The sequence below is a fragment of the Ascidiella aspersa genome, chromosome 1, assembly GCF_963924565.1.
Source record: "Ascidiella aspersa chromosome 1, kaAscAspe10.2, whole genome shotgun sequence".
NCBI classification, from domain to species: domain Eukaryota; kingdom Metazoa; phylum Chordata; class Ascidiacea; order Phlebobranchia; family Ascidiidae; genus Ascidiella; species Ascidiella aspersa.
This window is the reverse complement of record NC_139447.1, coordinates 24,678,753-24,697,549: the sequence shown is the minus strand read 5'-3', so window position 1 is coordinate 24,697,549 and position 18,797 is coordinate 24,678,753. Positions and strand designations below refer to the sequence as shown.

The window sequence follows — 18,797 nt, the reverse complement described above, 5'->3', positions numbered from 1 at the left end:
TTGTGGTCAACTTAATGCTCACGCGTCGCGGTGAAGAGTAACCCAAATACTTAAAATAGGTTTAATTTATTCTTCATCTAACCATGATGTACGATACAGTCGGTCTGAAAAGAAACTGGAAACATGTGGTACGACAACAGTTTCGATTCAACATTTAAGTTGGGAAGTTTCATATAAAACGTTTATTGTCTTATTTAACAAGGAACACATGTAAACCCAACATGGTAAACGTGATTATATGCACAGCTATTTTTCTACAAAAATGTTTAGTATGCCTATGTGAATATCAGCATAGGGGCCGCAGACCGATAAATTCAACCTTTTTTTCATGAACGTTTTTTAGAATATTTCACACAGTCGATTTGGCGCGGTGGGCGAGATCATGTACTTGTCGCAAAACGGCGTCTTTAGTGAGAACTTCATTCCCGCAGTGGTAAGATCGTTTCTGACAGGAAAAGATTTACTCAACGTTAGCACCATGTCCTGTGCTGGTAACAGCTACAACTGTGCCAAGTATGCCCAGGTGGGGATTCATGTTTGCTCTGATGATACTAAACGTTACCGCAATACGTGTGGCTATGACTGATGTTAACTTCAATATTTAAACAAGAGAGTCGTAAACACAACAATTTTTATGTATATTAATTACGATATGTGTGAAAGCATTTAAACTGATATGCTTTTTTTAAAGCTGTCTTAGTTACTTAAATACCTAATGTAAAATCGGCAGGTTAAGCAAGACTGTATATTTTTCAATCATTATACTTTATGTGTATTATGAAAACTATAAGTATGATGAACAATACTTTAAATATATAGGTCTAGCAAAGGGGTATTTAAGTAAAGGCATATTCCCACATGCATTAATTTTAAGGTTGTTCGGGCCGAAACCTTCAAGCTCGGTTGCGGTATTACCGATTGTGGCACGGTTCCGTTACGACATCGAATATTAAAGGACTCTTTGATCGTTGTTTGCAACTACGCGCCCAGCGGTAGTTGGAAGAGCAAGTAAAGATTTTGTGTAAAATATAATAAACAGAATTAGCAAACATGTTTTTATATGTTGCTTGTCATTTTTTATTTGCAGTCCACCATATTCAATTGGGAAACCGTGCAGCGAGTGTCACGATAGCGACTCTTGTGAGAGGAAATTGTGCACAAATGTTTTCCGGGATACTGACATACCACCAAGTAGGTTTACTAAATCATTTTTTTTCGTTAGGACCAAACATGCAATCATAACGTTTGGATGAGGCCTTAAGACAGTTTTCGCAATCGATTTACAAATAAAAGTCACACTTCCTTTTTGGTTTTATATTCAAGAAAATTTTGTTGCTTGAAAAATTATTTTAAGATTTTTGGATGTTGGAAAATTTATTTTAAGATTTTTTTTCGATTTTTTTTAGTACTGTAATATGTATTGTTTCAGCTTATGGTCACAACCTACGTATTTTTAGTTCATAGAATAAACGCCTATGAACAGTAGCTCACATGCTTTGCCAGATATTATCTAGAAAATCATAGCGATATCGCAACATTTTAGGTTTACGGTTGCAAAAGAACATAAATATTTAGGTGTTGTCTGAAAGACTACGATTAACACATCTAATTCGTCTTCCAGTTTCACTCCAAGACAGCAGGTTGTTGTATTTGCAGAGGGCGAGTGGCGTGCATGGAGTGAGTGGTCTGCCTGCAGCGCAACTTGCGGTTTCAGCACGAAGAAACGGACTCGCAGTTGCAACACCTTCGTGATGTCCGATTGCAGCGGTGCGCCAACGCAGATGTCGTTTTATTGCGCACCGCTTAGAGTTTGTCCGCGAGATGTCGTAACAGGCAGTAAGAAAAACTAAATTACCATTTCAAACATCTTAGTCCAAAACATACTTTTAGGTCCTAAAAGATTGTTTTAGTATTATTTTTGATGCTGTGTGATTTAATATAGACACCCAATTGAATAGTGATCAAACTGTGTTGCGCGGCACACCAGTGTGCGTCGAGAGATTTTTAAGTATGCCGCGAAACTTTTCGCATGTTTGCCAAATAACTTGTTTGTACAATGTTCATGAGATAACTAACAACTGATAACGGCATTTACATTATGGCATTTACATTCTACCTTGCCGTACGTTTAATTGTTAAGGTACGATTGTACAATTTTATAAAAAAATAAGGTTTCATGAATTTGTTCTTCTTTATATTTTTTGCTGCAGGTATAAATCTTTAATAACAACTGTACAAATCCACGAAAAAGAATGTCATCTCGCCATTATAAGTGGCAACTTGTTCAAAAGCTTTTTAATAATAGTCTACACTTCAGACTGGGGTGAGTGGGTGCCATGGAGCAGTTGCAGCAAGTCGTGCGGAGGCGGACGCCGAGAGCGAAGCAGGGTTTGTGACACCGGTAACGATCAGCACTGCAACGGATCCTCGATAAGCCTATCAATATGCAACCCGCAAAGGTGCCCTTCTATGCCAAGAGGTTTGCCAAATTTTGCATTTGCTGTATATCGGTTAAAATTTTAAAGCGGCAAACAGATTTTTTTTGTAGGTTAAAATAACGGACGAAAATGCGTTGAGCTGTTACAAAAGAGCTCCTATAATATCACCCTAATATATTCGCCGCAAATACTTAACGGTTTCCAATGTTTTGTGTTTTTTTGGCATGATACTTCAGGAAAAAAGTGACACGCGTAAAATGTCTTCACAGTTTCATCTTGCTAATAAGATTACAATGCATCCAAATACACCGCAGTGGAAATGTCTTTAATAACATTAACATTAGTGAATATTACCCTAAATACCTATTTTCCAACTAATACAAGATACCTATTTTCCAATTGCCAACTAATACAACTAACTCGGTCGTACAATTTTTGTATTCGTGCTATTCAAACCTGGATCATTTTCGATACGTTGCCAATTGTATCTTATTAAAGCACCCTGGAGAGAGTGGGAAGAGTGGAGTGGTTGCACCAAGTCGTGCGGTGGTGGGATCAAGTTTCGAAGTCGAAAGTGTTCGTCAGACAACGCGTTCCATTGTTGTGGGGAGTCACATGAGGTTCGCACCTGCAACACTCGCCAATGTCCCCGCGCAAGTAAGCAACAATTTTGCCCTCACAATACACGAAAGAACTTTAAATACTACATTTATTTAAAACTATATTAGTTGCTGTAACCCAGGTAATCCTTATGGGCTGTACGTGGTTTAGCAACAATGAGAGGAAAATAATTGGCGTGCCTTATAGTTCCTGTTGGTACAACCGGCAAAAGAAGGTCGCAAATCGATATAGCAATAATCTAATTTTGGAGCATAACGGTTGGAGGTTGTAATAAGACGTAATAAGAATATCAAAGCCCATACAGAATTAGGTATCATTTTGAACGTTTCGAATAGTTTTTTATTGATTTTCAACATCGAGAGAAGCCAATAATCTAATTCTCAGTGTCAATGTAAAAGTAATTTTTGCAAAGGCGTTCATCTTCCATTGCTAGCCGTAGCTTACACTCGATATGCAAACTAAACCGTTGTGGTTAAAGAGTATATTAACTCTATATTGTTCTGATACACACAGGGCATTGGCAGGCCAAGCTTCCGGCCGTATTGAATTAACCGCACGCTGTCACGAAAAAGAAGTAATATGATTAACCAGGAAACTTATAACTTGACAGCTTGGAGCAGATGGGGCAGGTGGCATGATGTGACTAACGACTCGTGCACCTCCACGACGCAAGTGAGATCGCGAACCTGCAGTAGTGGCAGATCGCAAGATTGCTGCGTCGACCCTTATCAAGTCGATGATGAACCTTGAAAGAAATAGATTACGAGTTGAGATGCGTTGGTTATGGATTTTTTCTTGTATTTGCAGTGATTTATCATAGCTGTTGTTGAATATTTCTTCCTGTAAATGATTGTACACATATGTGCCAAATAAAATTGCATATAGGGCAGTGTTGATGTTATATATTGGTTACTTAAATCAGTTGTAAAATTATGGGCTTAAATCGTGTTATTACTGCGATCTGATACGACATTTAATATAACAATGACCGTTTGCAGAAGCACCCCTGGTCTCATAATGTTATCTCAAGTTCTCGTTTTGGGGAGTCGAAAAGGTAATCTTGACAAATCGAGGAAAGGTTAGTTTAGCAAAGGCTTATCATTTCGATAAAACAAACAGTTGAAATTAACTTTATTAATGTCAGTCGCCGTCAGATCACCAAGTCTCTAATATTGTAGGGCTAAAGAAACCCAAAATGTTTTACTTCATAAATCATAATGATGTAAGTGTGTTGCTCATAATGATGTAAGTGTGTTGGAATATCCCCCTTTCACTCATCGAAGGGTTTTTTACAATATTTTATTACTGCACCCAGCTGTTACAACCGAATAAGGCTGCGTACTTTATGTAAATCCGGAGGAAGTGACACAAGCATAGGGTTATAAGAACGCTATAGAGTTAGCAGGGTCTCGAAACATCAACTATTTATACCAATGAGCTGATGCAGTAACTTCACGATGTCCGAACGTTCTGCTTTTGTTCTACAATACAGAAAACAATCTTCAGGCAAAATAGGCGAAAATAAATATATCTTAGTTAACTTCTCTATATCAGACTGTGTGGGTTGAATATATTGACTTAGTAAAGGTTAGTCGGTTTATTTAAATAACGTAATAATGACAAACGTTTTGTTTTCAGGGAAATATTACTTTTAACAGCGAATCGTTTAATATTAAAGCGCAGACGCTTACAATAGTTTTAAAAGTTGACCATTTTATAGCCTTGCTTTTTATATGTTCTCGCTACTGTGCATGATGATACTTAGCATAATTGTTTGTTGTCTGTTATTACTCAATGAAACAACGGCCGAGGTGAACAGCTCATTACCACCGCCACCGGATATTCTACGCAACGATATGAGGTACTTAAACGTAGAGTCAAATCGGAAGTAAACACGTGTCTGTCACTGTGTTTACATATAATTTACAAACACATTCGCCATACTTTCATAGATTAAGCAATTAAAGTAATTTGCCTCATGAAAACTCACAAACAGGTGCAACATAAAAGTAAAAAAAATCGTAAAACCGCCTTATTGTTGCTGTACAAAAAGAAGTCTTAGCCAAATTTTTATACCGTATACTGAAATTAATCCTGAGGATTCAGTAACAACTTGAGTTAGACCTCATCCGATAAAACATAATCCACTCACAGTGATGTCATAAACTCATCCATCCACAATACTCGAATACAAACTATTCCAACCTGATGCTCTTTCATCTTAACAATTTACAGTGTATGACCATAGGTTTCCGAACAAGCTTACGTCTTACTCAGGACTCTTACTTACTCGAGTCCCGACTCCGAACCCAGCAGGCAAATAAGCCGAGTCTTTTGAGCCCCGAGTACAACTAAGGTGAAAATATTTTACCCGGTTTTAAAACAAACATACATTGTATGTAAACAGTTAAAACGCCCACAGGTACTTCCCATTTTGATTTCTGCCCGGTACCAATTAACGTAAAATTAGCCTCTGCCAATGGCGATCACCAAGCTTTGGTGTGCTTGTAAAAATGTATATTTTTAGCAACGATCCCGAAGCTCCTGCATCGTTAACCGCTGGACGAGTGCTGAAGACATTTACAATAACTAGTAAGTAATTAGCAAATTTATTAAATATTTCTATACCGAAAATACTATACTCTGCAAAACTGAAAATTACCAGATAATATAATGTAATATGAACTTGTGCATTGTACACCCTGATGTTGTACAAAGCTAAGGCAATTTTATATTTCAACTAACTTAAGTTCTGGGATAAATATATGGATCTCGAGCTGTTATTATATAAAAAACTTACTCAAGTCAATGATTTTAACAGCAAGCCTAAGAAACGCAATGGTTGAGGCGCACAACAATGCCCGAAGAATAGTGTCGCCCACCGCTACAAAGATGCTGGAGATTTCCTGGGACGACGAACTTGCGAAACTAGCAACTGGTTATACAAAACAATGTCTGTTTAAACACAACCCAGTAAGTAATAGAAATTTGAGTTAAAAATTTTATTCGATTAATTTAACTATTTCAAAGTTTTGCTACAGAATCGGAGGCACACACGGTTCTCAGTAGGAGAAAATATATATTTGTCAACAAGAATGACGTTCAACGTCCGATATGCTCACAGATCAATTGGCGCCTGGGACCAAGAAAAAGACTACTATACGTTCCGAACAGGAGCTTGTCAAAGTGGAAAAATGTGTGGTCACTACACCCAAGTAAATATAAATAAACCGCCAAAAGCTTCTAATTATACGTTGTATAGCAAAAAACTTTACCGTTGAGTTATACCTCAGTGGTGACAGTAAGCCGGAACTGTTAGGAACGGCGTTCAGATAAAATAATTTTGACAGGTACTGGTTAAAATATATAAAAAAAAATTTTAGCATTATTTTGGATTGTAGTTTTTACAAAGTACGTTTTTTTAGTAAACGTACCGAACTTCTACGTTATTCCGTTTTAAAGTAAACTTTAAACTCATGGATTACGAACATCTTTCCTTTCTGATGTACTCAACTGCGCAAATGCGCATCACCACCGAAACGATTGCGCGTTAAAATGATCTTCTTGTAACAAATTTTTGTTACAAACCTCTGACCAAGGCGTATTACATTAAAGAAACCTTCACTTTGGTTAACAATGAAAAATCCTAATAACCACTAACTAACGCAGGTGGTTTGGGGAAACACGTTCAAAGTGGGTTGCGGTGCGAGCCTCTGCTCAAGGGTTGAAGTAAAACCAGGCGATGTGCGAATAAATGCCACTATGTTTATATGCAATTACGGACCGGCAGGCAATGTTTTGGGAAGGTGAGTACCATAGGTTGCACTGTTTTGCTAAGCTGCATTTCATAGAACGCGTTTAAAATGAAAAAGTTCTGCATTGTTATTTGAATTGTCTAAACCAATGTTTGCATAGGGATCCGTTCCAATCCGGCGTTTCATGCAGTGCGTGTGACAGAGGAGATACCTGTGACCGGAAATTATGCGCCAACCCAATTAGAAGGGAATCTGTGCCCAAAAGTAAGACTAAGTTATAAACGGCAACCTGTATTGCAACGACGATAATTTATTACCTAATTCGTATTACCTACTAGTGTTTTTTTTTGTAAATATATATAAATTCGAGTGTTAATGATATAAAGTCCACTTAAAATGATATAGTTGCTGTTTTTAGATCCCACTTGGTCGGAATGGTCTTCTTGGAGCGAATGTAGCGGAACATGCGGTCGTACGTATAGATCGCATTCTAGAACATGCAGCACTTTTGTAAGCAGAGACTGCAAAGGATACAGCTTGGAAAGAATTGGTCCATGTGCCCCTCTTAGTTGCACGGCAACTACGCCCCAACAAGAGGCTCAGGTATAGATCAAAATTTATTTTATATTCTATTCGAGACACTCTATTGTGATTATTGCTATTTCAATTGCTTTATGTCGTTTCCAGCTTTATCTTGTTTCTAACTTTTTAGCTTGGAGGCCGTGGACTACGTGGACAACTTGCAGCAAAACGTGCGAAACAGGAAGACGCACAAGACAGAGAAGTTGCAACTCGATTAACACAAGGAATTGCGTGGGCAGGAGAACAGACTCCGAAACGTGCAACACCCTTCCATGTCCAAGTATGTAAAGAAATAATCATTCATAGCAAAATGATCATTCATAGCAACAAAAGGATTATTTTAAGGATGGGGTCGATGGCAAAGGTGGAGCAGTTGTTCAAAATCTTGCGGCAGCGGAGAACGAACGAGAAAGAGAATTTGCAGCACAGGAAATACCAGAGATTGTCAGGGAAGCGCAAGTGCCAAATCAACGTGCAATACCCAATTATGCCCAAGTATAAGAGTATATGCTTACTTAAAACCTTGCATGTTGTCAATGACCATAATACCAGATCCCTAATAAAACAAATTGTACACATATTATGCTATAATTAGGTGTAGCGCATTTGGGTAACAGCACCAACACTTTTTGGCCGATATAGCAAGCTTAAATCAGCCTATAACACTTAGTAATGTCCACAAAAGAGTTTATCAGCATATTACCAGATCCCTTATTATACCTTATACAGCAAACCAAGATTGGTCAGTTTATATTTAAACTCAGTATTTTTTGCAAAATAATGCAAGAACATTAATTAAAGGTCATTTTGTGGCAATCAATGGATTATTATGTTAGAATGGGGTCGCTGGAAAACGTGGAGCACATGTTCAAAATCTTGTGGCAGAGGAGAACGGACGAGAAAGAGGGTGTGCAGCACAAAAAATATCAGAGATTGTCAGGGAAAGGACACATCTAAGTCAGCTTGCAATACACAAACATGCCCACGTACGTCTAAGGGAGAAAAATCCAAAGCAGAAACTTTTCAACATTTTTTAAATCTCATTTATTGGTGATGGATTTTTCCAAATGGGTTGTATACAATCGAGCAAACGATTTTTATAGTTATCAAAGTAACAGTTAATTCAGATTCGCATAATTAATGTATACCTCGCATAAATTGTTGGCATTAAACTACTTGAAAAAGTAATCTTAACCAGATCTGATTATTTTTAGGTTTGTGAATTTTTTTCTTAGGTTGGAATTCTTGGCAAACTTGGACAAAGTGCACGAAGACTTGTGGCGGAGGACGCAGAGTAAGACAAAGAATGTGCAAGACTGGGAATAAAAAAGATTGTGCCGGAAGACCAAGCGACGCACAATCTTGCAACACGAAGAAGTGTGAACGTGGGTTAATTACACCCACGAATCTTTCGTGGTTTCGCAACTTATTGTTCAATTTAGTTTTTTAAATGTTACCATTATTTTAGAAACAATACCAACGACTTCACCAACGGCTACTGCGAAATTTACCCAGTGGACTCAGTGGAGTAAATGTTCCAGGACATGCGGAAACGGCTTTAAAACGCGAGACAGAAAATGCGCAACAGGAGATTGCAGAGGCATTTTAAAGGACAACACGCGTTGTATTGTAAAAGCGTGTGCTGATCCAAGTAAGGAAAGTTTTCCATAACACAAGTTAGAATTATTTAAAAAACGTCCAATTATACCATAAATAAGTAACAATAAAACGAGTATTTTAAAGCGAAAAACAGGCTTTACCACATAAGCATTTTCTCCGACAAAACATATGTTTGAGTTATTCATAACGTGAAAATGTTAAAGCTGCCGTGAGCAATAATAGGCCCCGGGGCACCATAAATTAAATGCAATTTCAAACAGTGGTTGCTTAAAGAATAACAACGTACAAAAGACTACATTAGTTGAACAGAACGCCCTGTTAGTAAAATCATACAAGCAAGGTTAATTAAGCTGAAGGGGTACAGTAGAGTGGTCTAGCGGTCTACATGTGGTCCACAAACATTGTTTTATTATTGTATTTATGCGTTTCTAGAAAAGGCGCAATGCTCCAATGGCACTTTCTAATAATAATTGTTTTGTAAACGTGTGTTATTTTCCCCATATATAGACAATCAGACATAACGTAGAAAGAATAACGGGCATATTCCAATTATATTTTTGCCATTTTAAACGAAATAAATGATGAAATTTATCGGGCTTCTGAATTTTAAATGTTTTTTCAACGTTTTATTTCCGACTATGTTACACAAAAATTCAACAGGCCTTTTGTTACACGGTAAATCATCCATTGTTTAATATAAAAACAATCAAGTAATGGTATAAACATGGCTGATGGTTGGATAATTTCTGGCGACAAATAACATTTGCTGTTAGTTCTTCACTTGGTAGAGTGCATAAGCTATTTCAAATCATATTTGGCCAGAATGGAGCACCTGGTCGAGTTGGAGCCGCTGCTCAAAAACTTGTGGCGACGGAAGCAAACGTCGAGCTCGCATTTGTATGTTTGAAGGCACTCATACAATTTGCCTGGGTAGCAAGGATGAAGCACAAATTTGCACCATCAAGTCTTGTACTAGTAAGTCAGAAACATTAAAATGATGTACTATACTTGATATACAAAGAACGGCCAACTGTCATTTTGTTTAAATATCAAGACTTTCGCTGTTAATATTATTATCATGTTAATTAGAAAGTTAAAATTACAAAATTTGCGTCCCAACCATTTACCTATAGGACTCTTAAAAGACTAGCGGCATAGTTTTCCTTTTTTTAATCAACAAAATAACAGTTACAGAAGATGGCACGCAGCAAATAATCCCAACCAAAGTGACGAAAACCATCAACAATACAGCAAAAAACAAATCTAATGGAAAAGTTGACAACCGAGACACGAAGCCACGACGAAACAGAGCGACGGCGAATAAGTTTTTTATCGTGTTGAACGTTATTTTACTCGCAATCTCAGTCATAATTTTGCTTTAAAGTATAATGAAAGTCAAACGTTGCACAGTGCACTTGATTGCATGGTTACCTATTAGCTTGAAAAGTCAGCCTGGCAAATAGTCGTTTTGGGAGGTATTTGTTACACTAATAGTGCAAACAAAATCAACCAAAGAGTTTTTATTCCATGAGTTGAAACTGTGACGTCATTTCGCATATATCCTGTTTTATTTTACTTCGGCCTGGTCACGGTTGAATGCACGACAATAAAACACAAGGTCATCTTCGTCGTCAGTTTACAAGGTTGCGAGTGACAACGAATTTCGTGCAATTTTGAAAGAAAAGGGGGCAAATTTACAACAATTAATAAAAAATCTTTAAGATACATTTATTGGCGGAAAGTACTGTTTATTTATTGTTTGATACTAGAAAAATGTGAAATAAAAACTCTTTGAAATCAACTAATTAAACATTTTATCAATGTCACCAAGTTGCACAATGGATTTTTCGCGATCATGGATTTTACATCCGAAGTGCTTCTACTTTATAACCATTATTCTCAAAAACAAATAGCACGAGAGAGAGCACCGGTGGCGAGCGATATGTAACTCATAAATCTAAGATATCATTTTTTTAAATTGGCCCTTATCCTATAAAAGTTTTTTCACCAGTAGCCACTTAGGGCAACACAACTTTTTAATGGATGGCGCTGCTGTCACGTCGGCTATTACCGTCATTAGTTGATTAGATCGATTGAATGGGTTACCTTAGCCTTCTGCGTGCAGGTTGTACAGTTTCTCGCCCAAAGATGCGTTAATACTCAACTGAATTTGAGAACGGTACTGCAGTGCCAAACCAGTAATTATCTGACCAAAGTAGATTTTCAAGGTTCACGGTATGTGACCCAATTGTAACAGTCAGCGGCACCAAAGGTGTATGCAAAGACTTAATCCTAATTTGGCGGTCGCGCTAACGTGCTTACAACCGCAAGTGAGCCACTGCACGACCACCTCAAGCACGGTCACGAATCAGCGCGTCATGTGTTGCCTATACAGCCAAAAAAGGGTATTTAATCGTAAAATGTAACGGAAGCTGTTTGAATAAGCTTTTACGTTAAGCTTCAGAGTTTGTAACTATGTGAACTTCTATGAACCTTTGGCTGCAGTTATTTACTTGGTTAACAGCATAATTACTGCTTATAGCGGACAAATGCATTCGCTCATTTGCCTTTGAAGCAATCTTAATAAGTACTGTATAACGCAAACTTTTATAGTATTTGCTCGTCATGCGGTGTTTTACAGCGCTAACTATTGCAGATGCAAAGGGTGTTTAGGTTTAATCAGCCTGGTGAAAAACCAAGTGTTGTCTTGTTACTTTGGCTGCTGTGTACCATACAAAGGGCGGAAGGCAGCGAGACTATGAGGTAATGTTGTATGCAAGTGTGCCCCTCTTCCTTAATGGTTCAATACAGCCAGCTCAAAAACAACTATTAACTTTCCCATAAAAAATATAGCATTATAGAAGTTAATAAATGTTATGCGTTATGATTATGAAGCTCTTTAGTTAATAAAGTTATATATAAAAGGTTTATGCATTGTGTTATATAGGACGTTCACTAATAATACATCATACGGAATTGCAGCACCGCTGATATCGGGAAGTTTCATAAAAACCTATACGTTAACTGGTAAGACGTTTCTATACACATAGGGTAAGTGTAGAATCACATATTGATGCAATCACAACTTTGTTAAAATGGCAAAACCAAGTATAATTATAAGAAATGCGGCATATACAAAATATAGTTTGATATGTTACCACTTATTGCAGCAACCATGAGAACTAGTTTTGTGGACGAACATAATCGTGCTCGGGAAATAGTAAACCCCTCTGCCAAAAACATGATGAAAATTTCCTGGGACACAGAACTTGAGCAAGTGGCAGCCGAATACTCGAAACGTTGTGTTTTCGTACACAATCAGGTAAATGTTGAGGGTAAGTGTTCAAACACTGAAAAGGTATTTTGCATTTTTAAACCATGTGTTGTAAGTTCCACTAACTAAGGGAACAACAGTTCAAACATTTAGAAATACATAAATATATAAATACTATTAAATCGAAATTGCTGTGCATACGTATTTAAACCTCAACAGCTAGAACAGGGTCGGCAAGCAAACTTAATCAGCACAAGTATTGTAGTTATGATAGGGGTTAGTCCGTAGGCTACCAGCTTGTATCAATGTATTTTATCATAGCCGTTACGTCAAGGATTCGTTTTGTGGAAAACTACTGGACACATAATTAGAATAACTGTCACCCACATGCGGACCATAAATTTCATTAAAATGACCAATTGTTGTGTCTGGGTGAGCCTAATGAAGCGTGTTAAGACGTAACAAATTAAACATCATCACTGGCTTGGCTTGTAGGCTAAAAGTAGTTTGTTGTTTACGAAATAATAAGTTAATGGAGAACCATTCTCATTGAGTATTTTTCTTCCAAAGTGGAAACTTTACTTGAAATCACTGCTCACTATGTTTAATAAGTGAAAACATAAATTTATTTACAGTACAAGAGTCACAAAAATGGTCCATTGTGACGTTTGTTGCTATGACTTTATTAACGAACTAGTCGATCGCAATTAAACTTCAGCTGGCCACACCTACTATACGTAAATGCAAAAATATTTGAACTTTGCGCGAATCTAGCCCCCAGCCATAAGACCAAATTTTAAAACAACATCAACGTCTAAATAAAACACAAATTTGAAATTAAGTCCAAATTAGGACCGATGATAACATCTATATCGAAATATAATCTAAATAAAACCGTCGTTGTCAGTTAAAGTTCATTACGGCTGACAAAGCCTTTCTGAATTTGGCTATGGCCCGCGACGAGGTTGCCGATCCTTGATCCAGAACCTCAACTCTTGAAGCTTAAATATTTACTGAATAGTGTTCGAATCGGTGTCCAATTAAAGAACTTTTTTAATTGGTCACGGGATCGAAACCACAATGGCAATATATTGCCAAACAGTTCTAACCTTTTTAAGTAAATGTTACGTAGGAAATCTTTATTAAACTCTGTCCAACTTCTGGAGCTGTTCATTCATAAAATTATATAAACAGTTTTGCAATATTTTTTTAGACTCCTTGGATATTGTCTATATAATAACATTATTTCCGCACGGCGTATTTAATTGCCAAATTTTAAATTATAACACAAAAACTATAACTCTGATGATAAAAACGAGAAACATATCTTGGTCTTACCCAATATTTTGGATTATTTTTTATTAAATTTATTCTAAATCTAAACCAAAGTAGTAAAGTTCCTGGTTTGTTAGACGTATAATTATAGCCGTAACAGCACCACATTTCCCAAACCTTGCAATAACTAACTGCCGAAACAATTCTTTCTACCCCAGAAAGCTCTACATAGCAGATTCAACGTTGGGGAAAACATATATATCACAAGCAATATGCGCATACCAATAGAAGAATTGCCAAAATTATCTGTGCGTGGATGGGACGACGAAAAGAAATACTACACTTACAGAACAAGGTCCTGCATGCCCGGCAAAATGTGCGGCCATTACACACAAGTAAGTTTCTTCGAATTTTGGCAACCTGCAAAAATATATATAATATAATTGGCCTATTGTATTTTTCAAAGTAAAGGTTATTTAAATTGCATCAGTTGCTATTGTCAAACTTATATGTTAAAGAAAGTGGTTTCAATCCGTGTCAAGCTAGATTCTTGTGCTTTTGCAAGACCTTAAGGTATTCATGCTGTAAAGTTTTGCTTTGTATAAATACAATTTCCTTTTAGGATTAAGCGCTGTACTGTTTAGATTATGTGTTTTCTTTCTGGTTACGAATCATCTAAAGCAGTGGTTCTTAACCAGGGTACGATCAAACCCTTGGGGCTCGATGCAGCAGTTTCAAGGGTTCGGCGAGAACGTCCTCTGAAACATAAATGCTGTTATTTCAAGCTAAATTCGAATCTCTTTTATGTGCCAAGGTGTCATGTAACGTTATAAATTAAAAGTTTGGCCAATTTAACCTATATAAATGCAAGTTTATAATTTGAATATGCCCAGTTTCAGCTGCTAGGAGGAAGAAACGAATATTGAGCGAAATTCGGGAATCGGCGAACGCTTGAAGAATAACATAGGAATAGGTGGTCGACAGGTTACCAAAGGTTAAGAACCACTGATTCAAAGAAACATTTATTCGAAACTGATCTGCCAAAATACAATCGAATCTACATTTTACAAGGCATAAACGACATGTTTATCGCCAAATTAAAGCAGACCGATAATTGTTTGAAAAAACGACTAATAAGCTTATTAGCATGGATAAATGCAAACGGCACGTAAATAATTACAACAAGTTTTTTTTCTATATAAGCTGTACCTTTTTCCATATTATAGGCTATATGCTTTTTTTACCAGTTACCTCACGGAATCGTTATTTGGAAAATACTAGCCACGCCTTTACGTTCACAGACATGCGAAAGCCGATCCTACCAAAAAATGGATGAAAACTTGGTTCTTCGAGCAGCAGTATATAGCTGCTGTTCCACTGTCCTGCGCTCACAAAATAGTTACCAAACTTTTTTCAAATTAAATTTAATGTGGGGTAATTAATTTAGTAATACTAACATAAACGCTAACCCAACAATTATGTGCTGTTTTGAAAAAAACTTTAAACGTTTGACGAAAAATTAAGGTTAATGTCAATAAAAATTAGCCGTACAGTAAAAATTATAATCGGACTATGAAAGGGTAGTGAATAATGAATCACTATATTGGTTACTTGCCCAAAGTTATTTTTATTGTGTTTAAAACTTCGAAATTCGAACACCTCTGTCCACGGTTGAAAAAAAATACCTTTTATGCCCAATTCATAAACGCGAGTCAAATGTCGTGACCGCATCAAAAGATATACTATCACTTACAAGTAAGACTACTGTTCGGCTTAAAGGCCGAGAAAGGAAGATTTTAACCCGGCTTGAAGCCATTTGAAGTAGTAGGATCAGGCACATGAGAAACACAAAAAATGACAGGTTGTTGCGTCGATAAATTGTATGTTTATAAAACAAATAAAATTGCGGTACCAAGATTCACATAAAAAGAGTGCAATATCACGCTTGCTGCTGTGACTTTTTCACCGCGCTAAAAAAAATCAGTTGATCACAATTAATCATAAATTTGATTGTAGTACTAAACTAACACAAAGCTATAACGTATCGACTGGCGAACAACATAAACTAATGAACATAACCTATATAGATCAGTGGTTCTCAACCGTTAGCTTACGGACCGGTAAAATTTCAAAACTAGTTTTGCGGACCGGCGGACATTCAAAAATCAAAACCAACCAAAAATGTAATTACGACAAAAGTATATGCAACTTAAGAGCAAAGAATGAAAACGTCAATTTAATAAGCAACTTGCTGCTGTCTTTTTAATATCATACGTGTTTTACGTGGTTCATTGAAGTTTTTCACCTACAACTAGTTTTAAAGCTTAAGACTTGAACAAGCTGTAGCCTACTACAACACTTGCAGGATTATGACGAACAATAAAGTCCAAAGTAGACCATTAACTCTATGTTGCGTCACAATGCAGCAAATTACGGAACTGGTGAAGTTCTACATTTGATGGACAAGCTTTTAACATCTTGCATTTAGCAACTAAGATATAAAATTGTAATGTATTTGGCGGACCGACAGGAAAGTTGATGCGGACCGCAGTTGAGAACCACTACCTTGAAAAAGTAAATATCTAAACAATCGCAGCAATTTTTTGCACACGGATCGATGGAATGTTCAAGACGCAAGCAGCCAAGCACGCATTTTCTTTTATCGTGTAGGTTGTCTGGGCTACCAGTTTTAGAGTTGGCTGCGCTATAACCAAATGTTCCTCGGTCAACGTACGCGGTAAAACGTGGGGCGAGTCGAATTTACTGTTTTGCAACTATGGCCCTGCAGGAAATTATCCAAGGTAAGAGTGAAATGCAGGATATTAGAATACACCTTCATTGCTACTGTTATCAAATTGGATATTATATATGGATGGTTATTGTACACTGTACAGACATCCGCACAATCTGACACGGAATCCAATAGAATTCTATTCGTAAACGGCATTGTTAAAACGATTAGAGAATCATTGCGAAAAACAAGATACGTCAAACATAATAGAAAATGCAAAAAAATTGTGTCGTAACATACATATTTAAAAAGACATTATGATTTCTGACAAAAACGAATACGCTTGATGTGTTTTTTTCTAAGGCACCCATACACGAGTGGGGCTTCGTGTAGTCAATGTGACCAAACCGACAGATGCTTTGGAAAATTGTGCACCAATCCAATCCGTGACAATCCGGTTCCACCAGGTAGATAAGTTCAATTTTTACTTTAAATGCATGTCTAGTTGTCACATAACAAGACCTTTTGAAATTAACTAAATTGATTCAAAAAGGCCAGGCCCCGGGTTTTTGAGCAGTTAAATAACTTTCTGCTGAGTCTAACATAGTAGTCAAGAACGATAAAACGGAATATATAGGAAACCACAAACAAAGTCTAAAAGTAGGAAGGCTATGTACATAATTACAAACAGGCCGAGACCCAATTACAAACGACGAAAATAGGTCCCCTAACTCTGAGGTGAAACGCGAAAATTGGAGTTAACCGTAAGTATTACCCTAACCTTTATCAGTAATACATTTTTTAACAAACACCATCAGAACCATTAGGAAAACACATACAATAGTTCTTAAGAAACGCTCTACAGATCTGCTCATAACTGTCATACTTAAATACCTGTATAACAACTATATGAAAATCCACGGCTGCAAAAACGTTGTCACATTTCGCGAGACTTCATGTACAACTTTTAACCGAGAATTTTTGGGAGCAATAGATTTAACGATTAATATAATACTTTCTCCCTTCTGTGAAGCACCGAAATGGTCAGGTTGGACGCCGTGGACCACGTGCAGCAAAACATGCGGCAGGGGTTCAAGAGAACGGCACAGAACTTGCAACACGTTTGTGCCTAACGAGTGTGTTGGGAGTGCATCGGACAAGGAACTCTACTGTACGCCTCACATCTGCGGAAATAAGAACGCACGTATGTAAAAGTTTCCCCGAAATAATTGCCGTGTTTTGTTAAACTTTACCAAAAAGCAAAATAAGAAAGTATTTACGGAGCTACACAACATGCAAACACATTAGGAAGAATGAAATTTCGGTTTCCAGCATGTTGCACAAACAGTGATAAGTGAATGCGTCCCAGTTGTTACGCGGGTTAATTATGCCCATCAATATTTTATTTTTTTATTTGTTTCTTTTTTTTATTTTGAGAAAGTTAACTGCAAAGCTTTTATGGATTTAAGTGGTAAATTACAGTCAAAAATGAGTTACTGTCAAAACTGCAAACTATACTCGAACAAACCGTAATTCCTGAACTACTCGAACAAACAGTATTTCTGCCCGTTGTGGATAAAACACCATTCCATGTTTTATGATTGTTTCGGTAGGTGGTGATAGAGAGGTGAATTTGGGTAACAAGTAGTAGGAAAATAGGAAACTAGGCAAAACCTTTTTAATTGGCCGCCAAGTACATGAAAAAATGCTTTTTAAAGGTGTATTGTTGAATGTTTATTAGAAACACTTGTTATTCCGTTACAGTGTATAATTCGTGGGCTCCGTGGAGCAGCTGTACTAAGTCCTGTGATGGAGGCCGTGAAACGCGTCAACGCACTTGCAAAGAGGGACGGTGCTTTGACGTATCTCGTATATCGCGTACGTGTAACCTCCAAAGTTGCGCAAGTAGGTTTATGCCGCCAATACCATTATACCATTGTCGCCTAAAAAATGTCAATAACGTTTTGCAGGTTTAAATAGAAGAAAGAACGGACCTAATTCCGGAGTTGGGTCAACCTATTTCGCTTTCCCACGGCTATTAGCATCGGTTGTGGTTGTTACTTTGGTTCTTGTTTAGCCGGATGCCTATATAACCACATCCCAATGACACAACATGGAACCAAGCAAAGATTCAAGCACGAGACTAAACACTATCGAGCCAGTTTTAGGGTTCCCGAAGACTCTTAGTAGCATCGAGGTTTTCTTAAGTGGCCGATCTCAGTTATCCACATGTGCAACGTTTGAGGATGTTTTTAATGTGTAACTTTTTGACCTTTTTTATATGTACATTTGACCAATAGCAATAAATACTTAAGGTATATCTTTAAATTTAAAGATTTTGCAAAAAAAACAGGGCCCACACTTTTAAACAAAAGGCTATTTTGTGATAGAGTGTTGGAGGATTCTCTGGGACATGCCTTCCAACTTTCTACCCTTACTAGTTCACTGTATTTGTAGCATATTTTATTTATATCGGACAAAAAAAATATTTAGAATTGAAT

At 37.1% G+C, this 18,797-nt stretch overlaps 2 protein-coding genes across 2 annotated transcripts; both read left to right on the top strand.

Annotated features, from left to right (window-relative positions):
• The first annotated feature begins 4,813 nt into the window (after positions 1 to 4,813).
• LOC146168449 (uncharacterized) lies at positions 4,814 to 10,462 on the top strand. Its single transcript, XM_083386272.1, has 12 exons — positions 4,814 to 4,920; positions 5,810 to 6,032; positions 6,101 to 6,274; positions 6,729 to 6,865; positions 6,975 to 7,078; positions 7,233 to 7,417; positions 7,527 to 7,676; positions 7,721 to 7,868; positions 8,632 to 8,781; positions 8,865 to 9,047; positions 9,839 to 9,991; positions 10,205 to 10,462. The coding sequence occupies exons 1-12, from the start codon at positions 4,814 to 4,816 to the stop codon at positions 10,396 to 10,398; spliced, it is 1,908 nt and encodes a 635-aa protein (XP_083242398.1). The 3' UTR covers positions 10,399 to 10,462.
• A 1,505-nt stretch (positions 10,463 to 11,967) lies between these two features.
• On the top strand, positions 11,968 to 18,483 carry LOC146168448 (glioma pathogenesis-related protein 1-like). The gene is made up of 8 exons (XM_083386271.1): positions 11,968 to 12,043; positions 12,187 to 12,338; positions 13,784 to 13,960; positions 16,236 to 16,366; positions 16,660 to 16,763; positions 17,330 to 17,500; positions 18,038 to 18,148; positions 18,374 to 18,483. The coding sequence occupies exons 2-8, from the start codon at positions 12,192 to 12,194 to the stop codon at positions 18,481 to 18,483; spliced, it is 951 nt and encodes a 316-aa protein (XP_083242397.1). The 5' UTR covers positions 11,968 to 12,043; positions 12,187 to 12,191.
• Positions 18,484 to 18,797: the final 314 nt, after the last annotated feature.